This window comes from Trichogramma pretiosum, unplaced genomic scaffold (assembly GCF_000599845.2).
Source record: "Trichogramma pretiosum strain Unisexual culture from Peru unplaced genomic scaffold, Tpre_2.0 scaffold22, whole genome shotgun sequence".
NCBI lineage: Eukaryota > Metazoa > Arthropoda > Insecta > Hymenoptera > Trichogrammatidae > Trichogramma > Trichogramma pretiosum.
The window spans coordinates 388,971-413,092 of NW_019640932.1; the positions used below are offsets into that span (position 1 = coordinate 388,971).

General features: G+C 42.0%; 3 protein-coding genes across 4 annotated transcripts; 1 reads left to right on the plus strand and 2 right to left on the minus strand.

The window, feature by feature from the left end:
* The first annotated feature begins 1,798 nt into the window (after positions 1-1,798).
* On the plus strand, positions 1,799-5,998 carry LOC106648798 (probable ATP-dependent RNA helicase DDX46). Of its 2 annotated transcripts, none has more exons than XM_014365895.2 (8): positions 1,799-1,972; positions 2,155-2,421; positions 2,506-2,653; positions 2,722-3,100; positions 3,177-3,440; positions 3,517-4,639; positions 4,733-5,276; positions 5,359-5,998. In XM_014365895.2, the coding sequence occupies exons 1-8, from the start codon at positions 1,959-1,961 to the stop codon at positions 5,779-5,781; spliced, it is 3,162 nt and encodes a 1,053-aa protein (XP_014221381.1). In that variant the 5' UTR covers positions 1,799-1,958; the 3' UTR covers positions 5,782-5,998. The 2 variants fall into 2 exon arrangements, with proteins under 2 accessions (XP_014221381.1, XP_023313518.1); XM_023457750.1 differs by having other exon boundaries at positions 3,180-3,440.
* A 523-nt stretch (positions 5,999-6,521) lies between these two features.
* Positions 6,522-18,107, minus strand: LOC106648880. The gene is made up of 9 exons (XM_023457739.1): positions 17,758-18,107; positions 12,585-12,817; positions 11,881-12,187; positions 11,406-11,805; positions 8,563-8,743; positions 8,324-8,485; positions 7,813-8,240; positions 7,218-7,733; positions 6,522-7,139 (listed from the first exon to the last, which is right to left on the minus strand). The coding sequence occupies exons 2-9, from the start codon at positions 12,805-12,807 to the stop codon at positions 6,732-6,734; spliced, it is 2,625 nt and encodes an 874-aa protein (XP_023313507.1). The 5' UTR covers positions 12,808-12,817; positions 17,758-18,107; the 3' UTR covers positions 6,522-6,731.
* A 970-nt stretch (positions 18,108-19,077) lies between these two features.
* Positions 19,078-22,114, minus strand: LOC106648854 (probable C-mannosyltransferase DPY19L1). Its single transcript, XM_014365988.2, has 9 exons — positions 21,936-22,114; positions 21,735-21,847; positions 21,529-21,666; positions 21,387-21,455; positions 20,980-21,303; positions 20,083-20,905; positions 19,837-19,999; positions 19,638-19,766; positions 19,078-19,559 (listed from the first exon to the last, which is right to left on the minus strand). The coding sequence occupies exons 1-9, from the start codon at positions 21,976-21,978 to the stop codon at positions 19,352-19,354; spliced, it is 2,010 nt and encodes a 669-aa protein (XP_014221474.1). The 5' UTR covers positions 21,979-22,114; the 3' UTR covers positions 19,078-19,351.
* Between the last annotated feature and the right edge of the window lie 2,008 nt (positions 22,115-24,122).

The window sequence follows — 24,122 nt, forward strand, 5'->3', positions numbered from 1 at the left end:
GACATTATTGAATCCAAAATAAAATTTTAAGATATATTCATCAATTTCTTTTGGTGCACTACCTAAATTTATTAGTTAAAAATTAGTTTTGAGACTAAAAAAAATGTACGATTTATTCTTTATATTTGTTATGCTCATTAACTCTTGAGTGAATTGAATCAACAAGTGGGATCGACCAATATCCCACTGATTTTGAGCTCTCATGAAACTATTTTGTATTGTTAAATTAATTTCTTTCGTTACGTGGTGCCATTGAATCATTCAATTGGTAAAATTTTCATTTTACAGCCATCGTTGAAAGTCCTTGTTTTCATCTGGTTGTTGCTCAAAGTCTAAATGATTCAATGACATGATGAAACAGAAACCACAAGAATCATTCTTAGCTGCAAAATCGGAACAAGCTTGAATTTTTTCAGATTTTTTCGGCTTTAGTAACGCACCTTTAGAAGCCAAAAACTCCTTTTTTTGACGAAAATAATTTTTTTAGGGCGATACGAGGCTTTAAAAAATCTTGAAAATTTTTTCTCCTTTCTTTCATCAAAACACATAGCCTTTAATTTTTTCAGATTTTCTAATAGAAGGCGATAGCGTCTAGAGCCGAAAAACGCTGTTTTTAACATAAATAGGTCCTAGAATCTGTGTCACGTCGCGGGGGCAACATGAGCATTTTAAGTGTAAATATAATAAAAGTTTGAAATAATATTAGGAATAGTTATTATGCAATGGGAGTAATTGCACTGGCCTTGCATGATTCTGTGCCGAGCCCAAGTAGCCTATAGCACTGGCAATCGTTGAATTTGTGTTAATCATATATTTATTTACTTTATTTATCTCTTATGTATGTTTTTGATTATCATCTTTAACACATGCAAAACAGAATACTGTTCATTGCGTGGTGGCAGTGACTTAATGATTTTATCTGTTATATATTTTTATAAATAAGTATATATTTGATTTAGAGAAATAGAAATCATTTTGGAAAGAAGAAATAGAAATTACATACTAATAAATAATAATATTCTATACAGATATTTGAAAGGTAGAGCGTGGATGGGCCATCACGCACTTGTCGATCGGTAGCAAGTTGTAATGAGACTGAGCTAATTGTACATGTACATTATTAATAACGTTTTTAACAAAGGCTTTATGTTGGTGGTGGAAGCTACCGGTGGTATGATCCGATTCGAACGCGTATGTGCGATTAATCATTCACTTCCAACCAGCATTCTACTCTTTCGTTTCTTAGCTTCAATTATTATTTATTAATTATATCAAATTATTATAGTAATAATTACTGTTGTCTTCCATTTTACTATAAATATATTACTTTATAGTATTAATAATAACATAAAATATCGGCTTATTTATGACGATATCACAGCTGGAGCTTCCGGTTAAAAATATTTTAAAATACTTTTCTTGAAATCCTTGTCAAATTTTTAAAAAATTTGTTTTTTCCATTGTTTCAATCAAGCCCCTAGCTCAATCTAGAGCACCAAAAAAATAGATACACAATTCTAAAGACATTTCTGAAGACATTTTTATTTTTGAGGTGCTTATGCTACAATATAGTGATATAGAGAAAGTTTGAACTGTAATTATTCATTAATATAAATGGAAATCCGACAAAATAATTTGGAGCGGAAGGGAGCTCTTTAAAACATGTACGAATAGATTAAAAAAAATATTTCGTTGTGACTCCGAATTTTCAATTTGGATTTAAGGTTCGATTACAATGGTTTTTTTAACATACACGTACGTCTTGTATACTTAGCCGGTACCCCACGAGTGGGGGCAGACTACCGCTTAGGTCACGATAGAACAGTGTACTGTAGTCTCATGTTGTGGTGGTGTTTATTGATATTGTATTGAGTTCTGACACTTCTTTTTAATTCTCACTCTAGAAACTTTTTTTTCAATTGACTATTTTTTATGTGACCATTTTCTAAACATTAGCCATGGCTCGAGACAAGTAAGTACAATTTCGAAACTTTACCATAACATAGGTTATGTTCTGCTAGTGCTTATGAATATTTCTTTGATTACGGCCACTTTACAACTTTGTCTCACTTAACAACTGTACAACTTACCCTTTACTTGCTTAGTATTTTTTAAATATATTGTTGAAGCTAATATTATGGTTTTGATTTTCAGAGTCGATCGATATCATAGCAGAAGAAGATCACGCTCGAAATCGTGGTCCCGTTCCAGAAGTGCAACTCCAGAAAAAAAGAGGAGACGTTCGAGAAGCCGAGAACGTGATCGCGAGAAAAGACATCGTGATCGGGATCGTGAGCGCGAACGAGACCGAGACCGCGACCGCGAACGTGATCGACGCAGCCGTTCCCGAGACAAGGATAGGGAACGAAAAGACCGATCTGATAGGGACAGAGATCGTGAAAGAGATAAAGAACGAAAACAGTGAGTTGAACTTTCATTTATTTGTCACTAAACTTTATTCACTATACTCATTTTTTAATGGTTTTTTTGTTATCTCGCAATCAGTGCGGACAATGGTGAGAAGCGTCTGGTTACGTCAAAGTCGTCTAGATCTGGAAAAGATCGTTCCAATAGGTCAAAGTCTAGAGACCGCAAAGAAAAAGATAAAACAGAAAATGATGATTTGCCCTTCGACCATACCAAACTTGATAAAGTAAGCATTTGTATGACATTTTTATTTTTTTTTCAAACAAATTTTTAAATATTTTTATGTTTGAGCAGGATGAAGAACAGAAAAGATTGGAACTAGAAATGCAAAAGAGAAGAGAAAGAATTGAAAGATGGAGAGCTGAGAGGAAAAAGAAAGAGCTTGACGCTAAAAAGGATGAGGGCAAAACTTCCATCTTATGTAATTTACAATTACCTTCTGCAAAAAAATGGTCTCTAGAAGATGATGATGATGTTGATGAAGAGATTACAATAAATCCATGCAGTAGAGAGTTTTGTAGAGAAAATGAATTAAGAGAAGAAAATGAAGTATGTGTACCTGAAGTAAAAAATACAATGGAAGTTGAAGAAGATGAAATTGATCCCCTTGATGCGTACATGGCAGGTGTTCAAGAGGAAGTAAAAAAAGTCAATAAATTTGAAAAAAAGCCAGGTACGTAGAAAGAATTTAATTAACTCAACAATTTGATAAATCCAAGAATTAAAATTAATATTTTGCTTTATTTTAGTAGCCAATAATAGTAGCACAGCAAGTGGCAGTGTTGTAATTGTTACTGGAGTAGCAAAGAAAAAAACTCAAAAACAAAAAGGAGAATTAATTGAACAAAATCAGGACGGTCTTGAATATTCAAGTGAAGAAGAAGGTGAAAATCTTCATGAAACAGCTGCTGGAATTGCAAATAAACAGAAACGCGAGCTAGCCAAAGTGGATCATGCTACAACAGAATATATACCTTTTAAAAAAGCATTTTATCGTGAAGTCCCAGAAATTGGTATTTTTTTATTTTATTTATCAAAAATTCTAAATTAACACAATTTACTTAAATTGCATTATTTCATTTTTTTCAGCTCGCATGACCCCTGAGGAAGTCGAAGAATACAAAGAAGAACTCGAAGGTATCAGAGTTAAAGGCAAAAATTGTCCAAAACCTATAAAATCTTGGGCTCAATGTGGAGTTTCCAAAAAAGAGCTTGATGTACTTCGTAAATTAGGATATGAAAAACCCACACCTATACAATGTCAAGCCATTCCAGCAATCATGTCTGGTCGAGATCTTATTGGTATTGCTAAAACTGGCAGTGGCAAAACATTAGCATTCCTGCTACCTATGTTTAGGCATATTCTCGATCAACCTCGGTTAGAAGATGGAGATGGCCCAATTGCTCTTATCTTGACACCAACACGAGAATTATGCATGCAAATTGGAAAAGACTCGAAACGATTCACTAAAAGTCTTGGCCTGTCACATGTTTGTGTTTATGGTGGCACTGGTATTTCGGAACAAATAGCTGAACTCAAAAGAGGAGCAGAAATTATTGTTTGTACACCTGGAAGAATGATTGACATGTTAGCTGCAAATAATGGCAGAGTCACAAATTTGAAGAGAGTCACATATGTGGTATTGGATGAAGCAGACAGAATGTTCGACATGGGTTTTGAGCCACAAGTTATGCGTATTATGGAAAATGTGAGACCAGATCGACAAACTGTACTATTTAGTGCAACTTTTCCACGTCAAATGGAGGCATTAGCTCGTCGTATATTAACGAAGCCAGTAGAAGTCCAAGTAGGCGGTCGATCAGTAGTTTGTAAAGAAGTTGAGCAGCACGTTGTCATATTGGAGGATGAGCAAAAATTCTTTAAACTTCTAGAAATTCTTGGTCACTATCAAGATAAAGGTTCAGCTATTATTTTTGTAGATAAGCAAGAAAATGCTGATACGCTGCTTAAAGACCTCATGAAATCCTCATACATGTGTATGTCGCTGCATGGTGGTATCGATCAATGCGATCGCGATTCAACTATAGTAAGTTTCAAATCTGGCAAAGTAAAAATTTTAGTGGCTACTTCTGTGGCAGCTAGAGGTTTAGATGTCAAAAGTCTTGTTTTAGTGGTCAATTATGATTGCCCGAACCATTATGAGGATTATGTTCATCGCTGTGGACGCACAGGTCGCGCTGGTAATAAAGGGTATGTTTTATTTTCTTACAATTTAGTTTCTCTCAATCATGTTTTAATTCAAAGAACTTGGTATTAATTGACTTGAAATTATTTTTCTTTCAGCTATGCATATACTTTTATAACTCCTGAACAAGCACGGTACTCTGGAGACATTCTGCGAGCACATGAGTTGGCTGGAGTACCTGTACCTGATCCTCTTCGACAACTGTGGGACGAGTATAAAAATAAGCAAGAAGCTGATGGTAAAAAAGTGCATACAGGTGGTGGCTTCAGTGGTAAAGGCTATAAATTTGACGAGTCTGAAGCTGCTTTAGCAAATGAAAAAAAGAAGTTCCAGAAGGCAGCTCTTGGACTTCAAGATTCTGATGATGAAGATATAGAAAACGATATTGATCAACAAATCGAAACAATGCTTCAAGCCAAAAAAATTGTGCATGAAATGCCAAAGGCTGCTGTCGCTAATGCAAATGCAACGGCTAATTCTGGCGGTCAAGGTGGATCAAGTGCAACAGAAAAACTTGAGCTTGCTAGAAAATTGGCCTCTAGAATAAACACAGTTAAAAATTTAGGTATTGAAGCCAAAGGAACAACTCAACAAGTTACCGAAGCTATCCTTAAAGGTGCTGGACCCACAAATTTGATTACCGTAAGTACTTGAAATATTATTGCTTTTTGTTTCCCAAAATTATTTAACATCGGCTATAAATTTTTCAATTTTCTTTTTGTAGGCAAAGACAGTGGCAGAGCAGCTTGCAGCTAAATTAAATACCAAGCTCAACTACCAACCCCGTGAAGATGACATATTAGACGGTGACGCAGAATCAGGAGAACAAGTGTTCCGCAAATACGAAGAGGAACTAGAAATAAATGATTTCCCTCAACAGGCTCGTTGGAGAGTAACGAGCAAAGAAGCCTTGGCTCAAATTTCAGAGTATTCTGAAGCAGGTTTAACCGTCCGAGGCACTTATATACCGACAGGAAAATCACCTCCCGAAGGCGAACGCAAACTTTATCTTGCTATTGAAAGTACCAATGAACTAGCAGTTAGTAAAGCTAAAGCTGAAGTATCCAGACTAATCAAAGAAGAACTCATTAAACTTCAGGCCTCTGGAACTCACACAGGTTCTAGAGGACGCTACAAAGTTCTTTAAGTTTCTTGAACTTAATCGTCATTATTGTAAATATCATCAAAACAAAAAATTTTCCAAAATTTGTAATTTAGTGAAAGTGGGCATGAAAGATGTAAGTTTTTATCATTGTGAAAACCGCATATACTTAACTAGAATTGACAAAGTTTGTAAATGTGAATGTTTGTGTGAATACTATTTTTTTAATATGTAAAATAAACAACACTTTTCAGAAAACGATTTTATTGCGTGTTTTTTTTGTAAGATTGTGTAAGATTATTCATGATATTTTTCGGATAATATCATATTAAACGACTAAAATAAATCATAAATACAAAAATAACATTTTGGGAATCAAATAGGCATTTTGTTTTTTTTTTTTTTACAAATGTTTGATTAAATTATACTTTGGTCATCGTATTTTATTAAAAAGAAAAAAAATGAAAGGTTCCTATATTTTGAATTATAAAAGTATTAAAAATAAATATGTCTTGATGTGTAATGAAATCATCTCTTCAGAGTTCAGATACGGGAAATTATAATCCAACTTTTTTGAACAATCGTGAGCTCATTAGAAATATCATTTTAGTTTAATGACTAAACCAAGTAATTATACAATAGAGATGATTTTTGAAAAAATATTCAAAAATTATATTCATGTTTATAATATTCGTGTTACATTTCATGAAATGATCAATCAATAAATACAAATTTACAAAATATAAGATAATATTTACAATAATTCTTGTTGATAGAGACTTAAAGTTAGGTATTTAAATGATCGGCGCTCGCAATAGCGCCCGTAAATTTTTTTAATTTCAAAGTACTAGCAATTAGACAGTATTGGACTACTTTTAGTTTTTACATTTCTATATACACACGTGGACGAAATAGTCACGATGAGAGAACAAGTGAGATGAGAAAATATTATGTACATTGTCCAGGTAGCGATGTGAGCCGATCGCGTCGAAAGTTCAAATGAAGTCGGTGACGAAAATCTTTTTGAAATCAGGAGCCGAGCCTCCAAGATCGCCGACGTTATGCCTGCAGAGTTGACCGTTGTCGAGATAGCTCACGTGAGTCGAGGCGAGTATGCTCTTGAGGCTCTCGATCGAGAGGGTCGGCTGCTTGGCGACGGCCACCGGCGCCGCGCGAGCACCCTGAAAGCGATCGAGGTCGTTGAGCGAATGGCCTTGGCTTATTTTGCTGGTCTTGAGCTTGTACGACTGCACGACGGGCTTGTCCAGCTGGGGCGAGATCGAGTTGGCCGCCGTGGCTTCGATGACGCGCGGCGTGAAGCTGCGCATGTTGCCCTTGCCCGAGTCCGAAAGGTTTGTCTGTTGATTTTGCTGAGTTGGCGATTGATTCGCTCGAATCGGCTCCTATTACGCGTCAAAGAAAGCGACGTCATTTCGAATCGAAATAAGTAGTGGCAAACAATACGATCGCGCGACACTTACCGTCGTACCGTTGCGTTGAAAGAATTCAAAGTCGTCATTGGCGACAGTCGTGACGGAGCAGCGGCTGCGCGGCCTACTTCTGCACGAGCTGAGCGTGTCAAAGTCCCGCTGGCTGCCCTCGCAGCTCTCGTCGTCGGACGACGTCTCGAAGTCGGCCGCTCGGCGATCGTCGCTCTGTCGGTAGGCAGCCGCCAGGACTCGTTGGACCCTCGAGTGCTGCTGAACGGGCAGCTGGGGCTGCGCTCGTGTCTTGGTCGCCTGGTAAGTGCGAGTCTGGACGAGGGGCAGTTCGATCCTCGGGCAAGCTCGGAGCTGCACCGCGTGCAGGTCGAAGCTCTGGTTGCGTCGCACTGCCCGTCTGGTTTGCTCTAGTTGGCGTTGCTGCTGCTGCTGCTGCTGCTGCTGCTGCTGATACTGGTAGTGATAAAGTGGCTGTCCGGAGCGCGGCTGTTGGTTTTCCTCGCGAATCTCGTCGAGGCTTTTGGCGAAGTTCTTGAGTCGACGGGCCGCCAATTCCTGTAAAACACCGCGCACATATCCAATTGAGTCATCCGTTCTTTCAACTTTTTTTCAGGAGACATGTTGGAGTACTTACCGCCGGATAGGACTGCTCGTCGTCGAATTGCAGACAAACGAGGCTCTCGAGGTGCTTGGGGTTGCAGCTGGACTCGAATTTGCGTCTACTGAGCTGTTGCTGCTGCTGATGATGATGTCGAAGCAAAAACTGATCGGGCTCGCAAGTGGCAGGACTGGCGAAGCTGTTGGCGCGGCTCACCATTCGACTCGGCTTGCTCTGTTGCACTTGATGATGCTGACGACTGCGGCCGTGGCTGCTGGGAATGAGCTGCTGCTGCGACTGGCGCAGATCCAGATTGGAGCAGCTGGTGCAGGTCGAGGACGCGGGGCCCATGGACGCGTAGTCGCCGCTCGACAGATTCCCGTTATTTCGTCCGCAAAGCGCAATTGGACTTTGATGTTGCTGCTGCTGCTGCTGCTGCTGCATGGCCTGCTGCTTAGCTCGAACTGACATTTGGAGTTATAAATTTGTAAAGCTATTCTTCATAATGATTGAAAATGGGAATGGACAAAAAGGATATTTGAACAACCTCGAGTTTGATGATTGTGCAGAATTCCATAGAGATTGGCGCCTGGGCTCGGTCTAGCCGAGTCTTGTGCCATGGAAAATTTCAGTCCATGATTAAGATTCAGCTGCAATTTGTACTCGCCGTCTTGCTCAAAGTGTCGAAATTTGCCGTCCACCCCGCCAGCTGTAATTAAAAACTCGTCGAAGTTAATAATTACGTCGAATGTAAATCGGTATGCGATGCCAGAAATCGGTACGTACCATGGGTACTTTGGGTCGATCGTTCCTGCTTCGTGTAGAGCCTGGCCACGTATCGGCAGAACGTCTTGTCGAAGGTGGCCAGCGAAATGGGCAGCAGCGTGTCCTTGACAAGTGGCAACCAGCTCGCTAGATTCTGCGGGCTGCACAGATTCCTCAGTACATCCGGCCGAATCGAAACGATCTGTCCACGAAAAGAAAAAATTAACGTCATCGCCGCATAAAGTATCGTGTGGCGCTTTTACGAGTTGTTTTGGTTGCATCGATTTCGCAAGAGGCACCACGCAGCCTGTGCGATATCGGTAGCATTTGGGAAAATTCGCAGATCGACAGATAGCGCGTGCAGAGAGTTGTGTAGGATGGAAAGACACGCAGCTGCAGCCATATAAACGCTGCGCGCGGAGAGAAAGCACGAGCTCGACTCGAGCCGTTGCGCAGCAGCTCGCTTACGCGTATAATATGCTCTACGCGATATTATTATATACTTTTTATTGCAGAGCCGCTACGGTGCGTATTATATACACGAATGTATATGTACTTTCCAAACGACTCGAGCTCGTGCTGTAGCCCGCGCGCACGTGTATAATTACGATATTTCCACTCATAACGGCTCGCGCGCCTCGTATTATTGTTTTGGTATTGTTTTGCCGTTGCTACCGCCACTGCTAGCATAGGTAAATAGCCAAGTGCCTGGAGCAGCTCCATGCCGCAACTCGGATGGCTCTTTCAAATATTCGCCCGTTCGATCTCGAGAGTCGATAGAATAGCGCAGATGAATCGGGTGGCGTCCAAAAATATCAAGCTATATAAGTCCTCGCGTTTTCGTTGCAACACGAGCGCTATTTATGAAATAACGACGATCGGCGATGGGATTGCATTGCTTTGCCTCAAAGTCCATCCGAGCAACAATTGAAATTTTCGGAAAGCACGATGTGCCGACTGCGATCTAGTCGTAATTTCAATCGATCCTATATACATCATGGGAAAGATCCCGAACGAGCCCGAGAGCAGGACGCGTGCGATATACGCATATGCTGTACTTTCACGCTTTTTCCAAGCCCGCAACAACGACCTATGCAGCATAGCGTGAGTAGCTGTTGCAAATTGTTGCAAATGTATATTGTAGATACCTATACATATATAATATACGAGGCGTTGAGTGACTATATAGCTAGTACATTGCTGCCGACTGCTTTTGTAACTGTTCATTTTTCACGCTACTCGAGTATTCCTCTCTCTCTCTCTCTCGAACACGAGGGCCGCGTTTGTTGCGCTCGTTTTGCATTCGGAGTCGCAAACGTCGATTCGTACACAACGGGTCGATCGCTCGTCGATTAGGCGCTCGACAAGAAATAAAATGTACACCAACTTTTTCAGTCTCGGTCGCGTACGAGGCTCTATTGATACGCACGAGACACGAAATCGAGCCAACGCATTGCTCGTTACAAGTATGTATAAGACAGTGACACGAGCGAGGCAGAAATAAGAGAAAGAAATCGATCTTAATTAACGATCGTCGATCGGCTTTTCCATGTGCATGGCCGAAACGAGTCGCGAACGCGCAACATCCACCGATATACCACGAGTGTAATCCAGTAAAATTTATCGCGGCTCTACCGACACGCACACGTACACGTATTGCTATACATATTGCATTATAATTATATATGTTTATAAGTGTACTGCGCTGATACGTGCGGGGTGCACATATGCAGACACGCAGCGCTGAACTTTCTAAACTATGTATCGGCTGATGCGATCTCATATATACATATGCTTGCAATAAGATGTGCGTAACTCGACGATGTGTATATAGACAGCTGCTGCGGTTCGCCGCCTTCGTCTATCTATATCTGCGTGTATACACAGCAACAATCGAGGTATTTTGTATGGACGAACGATTCGGCAGCGACTCGAGAAAAGGCATCGAGTGTACGCGTTTACAGCTCGAATGTAGGAGCATCCCGGATCGCGGCTCGCTGCAGTGCAAAACTCAGCGTCGAAAGTGTCGGAGGACGCGCCTTTTTTCATATTTGTCGCGTACCTGCACATAACGCGTGTGTGTATAAGCAAATACACACAATGCAATATGCTCGTACGTATAGCGCGTACATATGCATCGATGGGCGCGCGCGACTCGCTGCGTCGGTCAAAAGTGGGAGTGCCACTCTCTAATTCTTACAGCGCGATGTATTATAAGTTTCGAGCGAACATCGTCGTGTTGGCGCGATCGCAGCGAAACAAATCGTATAGACACAGTTGCAGCCGCGTACAATAATAAGAAAATCTAGCTCCGTACGCGTTACGTGTGCGCCAAGTATACATAGCTCGGACGCGATCTATGATGTAAATATTCGCGTAATACGCGAATATTACGGCGCGTTGCAGCAGCTGCTGCTGCGGACGGGGGCAATATAACACTCGTTCGAAGCGATATCGCGGCCACTAGCGAGCTTGTATTCATATACACATTGTACAGAGAGCCTCGTTACACGTTGCACTTTCACAAAAGCGTCCGCGAGCGCTATGACAGCTCACGGCGTCCCGTTAACCGAGAGCACGTCCCAACAACGCGACGACCAAAGCGATCGCGCACATCCTCGCACGCTAGCTCCAACTTCCGCAAACAACGTCTATATATACAGTCTGTGCGCCGTGTAACCCATTCAAAGCCTGGCACGAGCGTCTATTTGCGCTTCCGCTTAATTCACGATCCCAAACTTTGAATCTCCGAACTTTGACTTTTAACCGTAACGAATTCGCGCCCGATCGAGCCAGCTAATTATATTGATTCTGCAACTTGCCGATTGGATATACCAATTTATTTACTCGGGAGTCAAACTTACCAGCATGGGTATGTGATGGAAAACGTAGCAGACGGTCAGCAAGACGTAGACGATTGGCCGACCGCTGGCCTCGTCGACGACGACGACCTCGTTGGTAGAGTCGCGTCGCTTGAGACATGCCCTGCTGTTGGTCGAGCCGGTGCTGCTGTACGAACCGGTCGCCGTCTGACCGTCCCAGTTCTGTTGCAGTTGATTCTGCGGCTGCTGTGGCTGCTGCTGCTGCTGCTGTTGCTGCAATTGCTGTGGTTGCTGCTGCTGCTGCAATGGATGATGATGAAGACACTCGTACGTGCCCGAGACGGAATTTTTCGAGCTGGCTTCCGACAAGTCCGAGACGCTCTTGAGTAATTCGGCCCGAGGTAACGGTCGACACAAGTGTCGCATCAGAGCCGTAACCAGACTGTAAAGTTTATTGGATTCGTTATCTTTTCCAATTTTTGGCGCTTTTTCAAGACTAGAAGGTGTCGGTCTATACCTGGCCAAAGCTGCGAGAGCCAGAAGGATTCGAAGCCCGTTGAAGAAGAGACCGTACTTGGCCGATATGTCCTGGGGCAAAAAGACGCAGCTCTTGGGCTCGTAATTGAGCACGCCGGTGACGCCGATGCAGGCCGCCGTGAGGGTCAGACTGGCCAGGTGGTACTTGAGGTGGTGCTTCTTGATGCTGGGCCCGGCGCCCTCGTCGTCACGCACCGTCAGCGCCGCGAACACGGCGATCGACGCCAGGCTCAGCTCCTGCAGGATGCTCGACGAGTTCAGCAGCCAGACCAGACTCGAGCAGAATTCTGTGCGCAGATAAACGTGCATAGTTGTACTTTCCGCTGCCTCTAAGCGCGACACACTTTTCCGAGGTGAGCGAAAAAAAAAGACGGGGAAAAAATCCACGCCGAGTCGGATGCGCGGCGATGATCGGTGCTAAGCTGCGGCCACGTACATCGATTCTCGCGCACCGAGCGTGCTCCGAAGAATTTCTGCAACGGTACGTATACGTGCACGCGCTCGCAGCACGTATTACATTATTAAAGACGTTTAGCCAAGCCAAGAGTGTATTATTTACACACATACATAATTAAGTCACGAGCCGTCCGCGTACTTGAACTGAAAATTAATCGACCGAGACAATTGACTCGCGGCTCGGACGAGTCGTCCTATATGCAAATCACAATTGCAATCGGTACGCACCTTCGAAGTGCTGCTTGGGATGTATGAGGGCGAGGATGGCGAAGAGCACGAGGCCGAGATGATGGGCGAGGCTCTGCGACAGGAGGGCAACGGCCAGAACGTCGACCCGGCGCTTCGTCGCGGCCGGCTGGTTTTGGTAGATCAGCAGGCACCAGCAGAGCAGCAGGATGCAGATCGGCGAGCCGACGCACGTCGCCAGCCACTCGCCTACCTCTCGCCTCATTGTTCGCCCGCTGGAACACGCAAAATTACCGACTATACTTTGCTATACATATATACCAACTTTTTTCATTCTTTGCTTCCTGTTTTTCTTTTTGCCAAAAAGTATTGACTTCATTCGAGTGCTGACCTTCAAAAAGCACCATTCATATCCGAAATACAGTCAGATAAGGCGAACGCTTGATGAAAAAAAAGAGAAAAGACAAGTCGAATAGAGCCGAGCGACTAAAAACCGAAAAGCTGACGGGTGAAATCACGATAATAGATGCGTGTGTGTGTGTGTGTATGCTGTCATTTCGCGATAATGTGCGAGAATTGCCACAGAACAAGTGCAATTAAGGCGCGCGCACGCAAGACGACTCGGCAAAGTGACCAAAAGACTCCACTTCTCGCCACTATAGAGCTCGTACTTTTTGAGAAAAAAAATAGAAAGAGCCCGGAATCGATTTTTGCGCAGATCGACATGCAAAACTCACGATCGGTCGAGAAATCTTTGATCGACCTGTCTAAAGTGAGACATAAATTGTCTCGGCGATACGCAGCGTCGGTGCATTTTGAAATATCAGCCGCGTCGCGATGGCATTGACGTCGCTGTATCTCAATCGGGAGACATTTCTCACGACGAATAGGCGAGAGCAAGCGCGAGTCCCGAGTTGGCCAATGCGTTAGCCAATGCGTGCGTCGCAATTCCGTATACAAAAGCCATAAGCATTATGGTTACGCGGCGCATTTATAAACAACAGAATAGGATATTCAATGTATAACAATGCGTGTGTGCGGTTGTGCTTTTTTTGTTCACCTTGTCTCGTACGCGAGAGTCGCATTGGCTAGCCGTGCGGTCGGTTATAATACGCGTATTACGTATATAGCATATAAATATACGAGTCGGTATATATCGGTATACGCTTGGAATGACTCAATCGCGCATACCACAGCTGCGCCCAACGCCGCGCTCGACTTACAAGACAAACGAGTACATACAGCAGGCCGATCGCGGGTAATTGGCCTTATCTACGTCTGCGCGGCGCGCTCGAATCGTCGGCATTTGTAAAAGTCGCGTTCGGCTCGGCGAGAGCCTTTTGTTCGGCGCGAGGCTGACTTTCCTCGCGGCTGAATCGAGACACAGAGGGAAAGAGAGTAGCGAGAAGGATGCGCGTCTGCCTACGTGCCACGCCGAGAGTAGTCGCGGCTAAATCGATTTCACGCTCGTTCCCAGAGCGAGAAGCGCTCCCAACGCATCTAGGACAACATGGAGCCGCACGAATTCCAAGTTTGCATACGATATGCAGGCGGATAAGGTCGTGGCGCGACGCGCATGTATTTACAGGCGAATTGCGGTGGAAACGAAGCCGCGATACGATCGAAAGTCGTCCCGCGAGCTCCCCCGCGCACGCCGTAAAGAAAGAGCTAGCAGCAAAGCCATTGCGTCGGGCCATCTTCTCGGTCGCGATCGCGTCGATGCTCGATTGGATTTTCCGATCGGTGCGAGTGCGGCTGCGGCGAATCCCGATCGGGTGCGGTGTGTGCAGCGCAGCGCGACTTCGATGCGCCAATGCACCGCGACACGTTTACCTACATTCGACGCACACACGCGTTCTCCTTTTCTCGCGTCTCGTCATTCTCGTCTCTCTCTCTCTTCTTTTTTTCTCTATCGAGGCCCGATCGATCGCGCGAGGGCCGATTATAAGCGCTATACATTATACGAGCTCGTATTAAACCGACCAATATATAGTACAGAAACATAATCATATGGTACGGTTGATTGAGCGAATGAACGTCGTCGCACCTCTGAGATAACTGATTCATCGTTTCAGGGTGTTGACCAATCACGCAGCGATACTCGTCGAGGACCGATCTAAGAAGAAAAAAGACTTGGCGAGAGAAAATACGGCAAGCAAAATACGAATGGGAAAGCAGCAAAATAGGCTGTGGCTCGGGATCGGCACTCAACGCACATAAACGTAGCCTAGGTACACTCCGAGGATCTATCATACATGCGGGTATACGTATAACACAAAGTACAGGTATATATACATATAGGCGTACGTAGCTGCGCGTATCTAAGTTTTCGCGCGCGCCGAAGAAAGTTTGCTTCTATATAGTTTTTTTATACTCCAGTAAACATGACTGCAGTGTGCATGCATTTTATATATATCTGCTGCTTCATAGGGTTTCTCACGCGAGCTCGATGCAAAGCTCGACTCGGTGCAGCGACCAAAGTAGAACAAAAGTGTGCGCGCGTGTGCGAGTGCGTGAGTATATTATAGGAGCTGCTGCAGCATATACCTACGTATACATGGCAAACGACGATAGACAGCTCGCGCACACATGGGAACGAGAAGTGAAATTGTTCGGTGCGCTCTTCACGCCTCGTATGTGGCCAGGCATTTGCAGCTCAATCGGTAGACGCACACGCGCCTATCGTACGCAACGATCGTAAAAGCAGACTCGGTGCAGCATTTTTACAGCTTTATATGTGTGTGTGTGTAGCTATATATTGTGCACGAGCTCCAGCCCGAGAATCCTATGCACGAGTAAAACTGCAGCGAATTCGCTTTTCGTTTGGCGTGGCAATTATCGCGATGCTACTCGGGTGATCCTTGTAAGCTATTTTATTCGCAGCCTCTTGGAAATAATTACTGAATGAAATGACCGCGAGGACCTCGCGGCCTACAGGACTTTGGACAAAAAGTAGTCGCGCGCCCGTATAGTCTAACGGTATTTGCCGAGTCTCGCGACTGCACTTCTGCCTCGATTAGCGAGCGTGTACATCGTACGACACGATGATGAATAGGAGGGCTTGACCTTACGTGTCCCATCCTTTTAAACGCGAGCAAACTCGCGCTTAGAAAAAGGGCAAAAACTTTTCTTTGTCGACGTCACAAGTGTTTCGAGGTAATGATTTCGCAAAAGAGACACTGCTAGGCATCGTAATAATATCGCGATAAAATGTCGTTTTTCGCCAATACAATACTTGATGAACTATATTGACCATGAGAAAGGATAGAACAACTATAATTCGATAATTCCACCGCGATACAAGAATTAAAAGCTTTATGTTTTATCACATTTAAAATTACTCGGTAGTTTATAAACTAAAAGTCCATTTTTGAATTTCTTGTTTGACTACAAAAATGATCCGCACATAAGGGTATTGGCATCCCAGATCCTATGTTAAATATTCTAATAACATTTGTATACATGAAATTCGTTGTAATTTCTGTACGATTTTTTACCAACTTCGGATTGAATTCGCGAGGATAGAATGCGGAGTCACTTATATCCCTCGCTGGTTCACTGGGTGAGTGGGTATTAAAAAAACACGCTTATAAATAAAAACTATTCGTCTGTCAAAAATGTAGACTTGAAACAGTTCAGTTTTGTTTAATTCTTGTTTTATTTACGTAAAGTCAAGACACATCTGAAGAATTAATTCCGTTGATCCGCTCAAATGGTCGATTACATTGTCAAAGTATCAGGCTGCCACCAAGACTCATGAAATGATTGCGACGCGCGCATCGCACCTACAGCTGTAAAAAGTAACTGTGTGCGCGGGTAGCAGGCAAAAGTCACGCGCACGCCTCGAGTTAATTAAGATGTAATTGTAATGAAGCTGTTGGATCATTGGGAATTATCGTCGAGCGTGGCGGGGCAGGAAAAATGACACGCGCATACCGAAAGACAGTGGAGATTCTCGTTGTTGCGATGCCTATCGCTCGCTACCTACCTCGGCTCAATTCAATTCTCATTTTTCCAGCTGCTCCGTTAGAGCAACTGTAACGTAGCGGCGTGTCGTTCGCTCGCTCGCGCCATAAGACCAACGCCTCAGCCAAGTGCACGTAACGAGCGACTCCGATTTCCCTCCGAACCTATGTATAATGGTTCTGCCTGCATAACGCAACGTAATATATAGATATATTACGCAAGGCTCGTTACAAGCGCGCCAGAAATCATTTGCAGACAATGAGGCTTATTATTACAGACATCACGAAGAAGAAGAAGAAGAAGAAGCGTCGCGATGGGCAAGCAACGGGGCGCGCGAGACAGATGTGGCGAGTGGCGTGGGTGGCAATCGGGCCGCTACCGATCAAAGACGATCGCCGAGCGCGAATATAGCCGCGCAATAAAAGCACAGCGGCATAGCAGTAGTTGCGAAGGTGTCATTCGGTGCTTTATACGAGCGACGTTTAATATCGAATTGCTGCTCGAGGCGAGTTATACTCGGTACGGGCCTTACCTTACGACCATAATAATACAAGTTTAATTGCGAGCGGGCGGTGGACTTTTTAATCGTGTGATCGTAACGGTAGGGAGCTAGGCTTAATATCTATATATGTGCGCCGACGAGGGCTTTGTCTTTATCATTATTCTTTTTATATGCGGAGTAAGCTGGCTGTGCGCGCGTAATAATGGCAATAAATAGCTGCTGCGGTGCGAGCGAGCGAGTCGAGTCCATATACAAGCTCAAGCGCGCACCTCGGTTATCCTAGACGCGCGGGAACTCGAGCTCCTCGGGCTTTAGCTACCTCCGTACGCCGTATATAGCATACACTTAATATAATATTATAAGTATAGCTAGTCGCTCCGCACGTCGTTCGCACGATTCTTTTATATGCACTTACGTGTACGCAGGTATGCGCTTCGTATAATGCCTATATAGACATGCGGCCTGGCGCACTTGTACGTATTCCTTTCCGCGCTGCTCTCGACGCGTCGATTGTGCCCGCCATAAGAGGTACGCACGCACTGCGCGCCTTATGAATTATTGATGCGACCAAAGACGAGCGTGTAAAGCTCTCACATTCGCTATAGCGAACGCGACTTGCATCTTTCCTTCGATTGAATCTCGCGACGCCTCGACTGCGCGTAAATAATAATACAAGATCGTGCGAATTGCTCGCGTTGCGCGCCTGTCTTTATTCGTATATATACGCTGAGTACGATGGATACTCACTGGAAAGAGATTGTTTAGCGGCGAGATTCCGTTGCATCGGTGCTATTAGCTGAGCGAGGGAGAGAAAGAGAGAGACTCGACGCGATCGCGCGAGCTGCTTTCGATCTTTCTCCGTCGAATCGCGATCCGATGCCGATTTCCCTTCACTTGGCGGCTCGGCCGATCTATGCGTATACGCGCGTGCCACGGGCTCAATGGCCCCAGAGACGCACTTTTATCCTCTTGTATACACGCCGCACAGTGGCACGATCGTAACTTTTTTTTTATTATTATATAAAAACTGGTCGATCGCTCGATGCCGATCGAGTCAGCTGGTCGACGCGCACTCCGATCTGCACCACTTTAACATCACAATTTAATATTATCGAACTGAACCAACTTGATCTAGGCCAGCTGAATCGATCATCGGCTCATCCGATTATTCGTAAGGCACAACTGCGTGAGAGGCAAATTTCATCACGAGCCGATGGCACGTCTGGCCGGGCGAATTTCCACTTTTACACTGGCCTTTGGGCTGATCGTTAATTCTTGAATGAATTTCGAAATGTAAATCAAAGTCGTCGTCGTCGTGCTCGTCTTGTCACGACGTCCAGGAATCATTTTCGCGGCAGCCCTTCAAAAATGTGTAATTCCTCTGGCTGCCATCCGTCTCTCGTATATGCTTGCGTGCTCTCAGCTGCTCGCTTACGCAGCGATTCGCGATTCGCGCGCGGCACTAGTCGCTACTGCACTGAGCAACGAGTCCGACTCCGAGCTCCGCGATCGGCACTGCACCCATATCGAGTGTACCTACAGCAGTGCTCCGGCGGCGTTCGCGATATGCCATAGCACACATCCACTCTCTCGTTTTGCACTGCCTCTGTACGTGCCCATATAGCTATATATCAGTAGAGCACACACAACAAGGCGCGCGCGCACAGGCCTCTAATGTGGGTCAGCCGGGCGAAGGTGCGCCAAGTCCCCTCTTTTCTGCCTCGCGCGCGGCTTTTCCTACTACTTACTTACTCCTCGCGTCGCGGAGCGAAATACTCGACGCGCTATGCGGACGCCTAAATGATCGAGAGCCGCATACTAATCCTCGCCTCGGACGCGCGCGAGTCCTGCGCGAGCTGGCTCTCGTCAAACCTGTTACACCTGCACACGATTCCGATTTGTTGCTCGATTTGTCTTTTTTCGGACTATTTTGCTTTGGCCGAGAAGAGCAGCTTTTGATTGCTTTTTTCCTAAAATTCAGTTCTAATTGGTCAGCTTAACAAGCGTCACTGATTTTCTCCATCTAGCTCGGTGAAAATCCGGCCAGTATCCAACAAACACAACGTATTACTTATAAAAATCGTTTTATTTTCTTAGTATTCTTAATAATAACAGTCGAACTAGCAATAACAATGAATAAAAATCATGACAATTTCAAATTGCCGCGATAAATCATTATCATAACATTATTTTTGTTTGTACACGTGTACGCCACTTCAATACTATTACATTTTTTCTCTCAATTTAAACATTCGCTTGTATAATCCACCAAGCATAGCTTTGCTTTTACACAAAAACAGATCAACGCTCCAACCTGCGATTATCCAATCGAAATTTGCGGTCACGCGACAAAAACATTCTTTGGCTTGTACTCCAAGTATTTGGTATAGTTGAGCTGTAGCACTACATAACTACGATTTTCAAAAACTCGTCGAAACGGATGAGCATTGCCGCGATACAATATCGGACAAACGGGAAGTTTACCCGCGCCGCGCGATGCCCCACGATCCATCAAGTCCCACAGTTCAATCATTTTGCATCCCGACTTCCTGTAACAAAGACAGTAGATTCATTGTAAAATTACATTGTAAAATTTTCGTTATTTACTCGTTAACTCATTCACTCACCAATAACCAATCCCGTAGCACTGAGTCTCGTCTATTATGAGGTAGTCAACTTGCAATTTTTTCAATGTATCGTGAACTTCGGACACACTTTTTCTACTATACATTTCGTATACGTTCAAGGTCTTGTCTCTAAAAAATTTTACAAGATAAAATTAATGACTCGTAAACGGCAATTCTTCTGATACGTGATTTAACCAACCTCATGGATTTACTTTCGTAGTAAGGATTATTCACTACTGGTCTTCTGGTTGATAACATAATGTTAGCCATCAAAGACATTTTACCAGCAAAGGCAGCTCTTGAAGGAGTTTTCTTATCTATCCATTCTAGTAACTCTTCTTGTTCAATGTTACTGTATTCTCCTAAAAAATGAACGTTAATAATGTTAAAACTTTATTCAAACAGAATGAACCTATTTAAAACAAACCAAGCTCAACCAGTTTACCTATTAATTGTCTTTCTTGTTTCACTCGAGGAAAACCATGGTAAGACATAGTTGCCAAAAGAATAGCAATCAAAGCACCAACCATTACTTGTCTTTTGACTCCTAGTTTGATCAGATACCTTTTACTACATACTAATCCAGACAAAATACATAAGTGCGGGGTCATAAATAGTTTCAACCTCATTACAAAAATTGCCATGATTGTAAAGGCCCCTGATTGTAATATATTGTAAGCTACATGGGGTTCTATGCATCCAGGAAAACCGTGAGTTTTTAAATTTCTATACCAATAGTACAGTACTAAAATAAAAACAAGAATATTTGTTTGCAACAAGAAAGTTTTCACCAATGCTTCATACGTTTCGTACTTTAAAAAGTCGAATTCTGGAGAACATGTGTACAGCATGGTATGAAAATCTTTATAAGAAGAAATTTTGGAGCGCAGTAAATTGAAAATATGCTCATCATCAGATTTGTTAACAAAAAACATTTTCCACAATTTACAAAATACTAAAACAAATGCTATTTCTAAGAGAGTTATTGTCTTTGGATCAAACAGGCGTGATAAAAAATGGCTTACTTCAGACAAACCAAAACTGACTACTATGAGAGCTAAGTGCACAGAAGTGATAAGAAATGAATTTCGAGTTAAAACTATGGCTAAAATAATGGCAAATAAATGCATTGAACAGTAAAAGGAATACATTTTCTTATCAATAATTCTGAGCCACTTAAGAATGAGCATTGCTATGGTTTGGGTAACAAACACAAATTGTGAGAATTGCCAACTGAGCAAGCAAAACGTTACTAACATAACTAGGTCCTGAAAAAAAAATAATATTTAGATTTCATAGTTCCTCTACAATCTGATGTTATAAAAAACAATATAATACAAACAGCATAAAGGGTGATATTTTGTGGTCTTTTTCTTTTCTTCAGAATTTCTGATAGTGTATACATTTGAAAAAGAAGTGCAGGATATGCAAAACTTTCTCGCAATGGTGGTGTCCATTGAACTCTGGTGCATTCTGTGTGATTAAAGAAAAATGATGCTATTGATATTAAACCTCCTCCAATCGATCCACTAAGATGGGCCCCATACAAAAATATTGTCGCTCCGGTAACAGCAGCAAACAACCACACAAATTCTAAATAGAAATATATTGGTTCTCCCAGTCCAGTGCAACTTGTGACAACTGATAAACCTGCACCTCTTTCAACCTTTTAGAAGTATTCAAATAAATTCACTCATTAGTAACAGGATAAAATACCAAAAAGTTTGATGATCAATTGAAATCAGTTACCTGCCAACAAACTGTCTCTGGTAATAAATTCAGATACTTCATTAAGTGATAAATTACACCAATATTCACCTACAAGATTATTACATGATTAGTTTAATTTTAAAATTTTAAATCAGTTCCAATTTGTTATAAATAATTGTACCTCTGGACCTAAATTGTATTTACTCTCAGCATTGATAACACTGGGATATTCAGAAAGATTGTCATGGTGCACTTTGTGCAAGCCTTCAAAAAAATTGTCAGACTCTGCAATTGACTTAAAATAAGAGTAATACATGCCCTAGAAAATAGATTATTACTTTAAATAAAATCACAAAAATTTGAATAACAATTTGAAAAGTTTTTTACCATTTCGGTTCTAAAAGACATTTCTCTTTCCAATCGTGATAAATGAGAGAAATGTCTGTCATTTTCAAATATAGTAGAAACATGCCAACGATGTAAAACACCAAATCCTATAGCTGCAAAATATAAAAGGACAGTCAGAAAAATTGCCCGAGATATGCTACGAAATCTTTGTCATTTATAACTGAGCAAACAAAAATGTACCTAATATAATTTTGAACATAAATGAACGCTGTGAATCCTCCATTTTTTGCAATGCGTCAGTTATAATCTTTACACCGAACCATATTTCTCGTTTGAATCTTTAAGATCCACCCATGATTAAATATTTTCGATCACATATATTTAAATAACAAAACCGACAAATGCACTGCATCCAGGCAGTGCAGACGATTTTACTAAGATAATTGAAGCTGCGTCTACAAGTGCACCCAAGCTGTACTGCGCTTTTTTCGTGACCCAGACACGTGAACACAAAGTTGTTGCAGTAATACACACTTATACCGCCCTTTAAATTATCCCATCTAATATCTTCGTCGAAAAACTGAAATTACAGACGCAAAGTAAAGTGAAAAATGATGGTATTTATTATTACAAATACCATATAACTAAGTAAACAAATTTCTGCTAGAAATTTATTGAAATTGACAGCCTACCGCGAAGAAAAAAAATTAATTTTTTAACGAATTTTCTAAAGGCTGACAGCTTCGATCGAGATATACATGTAGTAGGAATAGAAGGCGCATCCCGTTTTCTTTCATATGTCGCAATTACGATTGAAGTTTTCTCTCATAACTTTTAATCCTTAACTCGTTAATCTAGTTGACTCTCGAAAAACGACTTTGCAGTGACGTGATTAGTTTATAAGCAAGTTAGTAATATTTATAGGTATTGTAAGTCTCTGTCTTCTTCTCTGCATAGCACTGTCTGTGTCTTATTTATTCTTAACTTTATACCTAGTTTCCTACATATTTTGATTATGTTTATTATAATTAATTTTAGATAATAATTTAATGCTTTTGCGATGACATATAATGAAGAAGTAGTTTGATCGGTAATAAGTACCCTTTGATATGCAAGTCGCTTGAATAATGACTTTATGAGCGAAGTTTGAATGGTTCTATTGAATATTATGTACTCATAAATTGAAGAATTTATTGAAAATTGATTTGTTTGTTAGAATGTAAAGCAATTAAAGAATCATGTTACTATGACACGAGTTTGGTGGTAGAAGTAAGGAAAAGACCCAGTGTTTATATTGAATAAAAGAAAATCGATTATCATTATAATTACAACTTTCTGGCTGATGTATGACGAAACCCGTGACGGAGGGGTAGGTAAGGGTTGGCAAAGCTTTAAACTACTCGTACCCTTGCTATTTTTACGACTCGTTATTATTTCACTCGCGAACACTCTATCTAATTTTTTATCACAAATGAAGCACCGGGCAGAGCTTCGCCTCTCGAGGGTAGATCTAGAACTGAATTCGCGAGGCCTAGAGCTGTCGCTTTTTTATGCGCCCGCGGCGGTTCATATTCTCGTTGGAAAACCCCGCGTCGCCTTTGTGCCGATTGCCTACCTGGCTTCGATCTCTTATCACCTAGCCATACGTGCCTAGGCCTGAGAACGCTGTGACTGAAACCATCACGCAATTGAGAAATCAACAAAAGTGTAGGTACATATGGCATGTATGTCGTGACGTTGCTAGACATAAAAGTGTGAATTTACTAAATCTGATATTTTATTGAAACGTATTTTTGATTAACATTCAAAATTTCGGGGTAATATCAAGAAATTCGTAATGAAGTTTCCGACCGTTTTTTGCGTACACGAATTTGATTTTCAAGTTTATTTAAAAGTAAACTACAAAGTAATGGCCATTCTCATGAAATTAATAACGATGATTGAATTAAATATGCAATGCACGTGTAAAAATTAAAATAAATTTTATTTAAATATTTTGATTAAACTTAGTCAACATGTTTTTCATGTTTACACATTTTTAGAGTATAATACTTCAATATATTCATCAATTATTTGTAGACCAAAAATTATTTTATAATTTCCCTATTTAATCGCAGCGAAATTTTTTATTTGACTTAAATCTAATTTCAAATACTATAAACATCTTAAAGCGTAACTTAATAAATTTGAAGTAACATTTATAAAGCAATTACAGGTAAAACTTTGTACAAAATTAATATACAAAAATGCCTACTACTTCAATCATAAAGTTCATTTAACAAACAAAACTTACGCATGATAAAATACTCGACGACTGCTATTATTTTTACAATAAACAATTGCAGTTTTAATAATATTGTTAAACTTACATCAAAATACTTATTTTTCTGTAACTCTCTAGTTTCATTGGACGGACACGATTTTTCA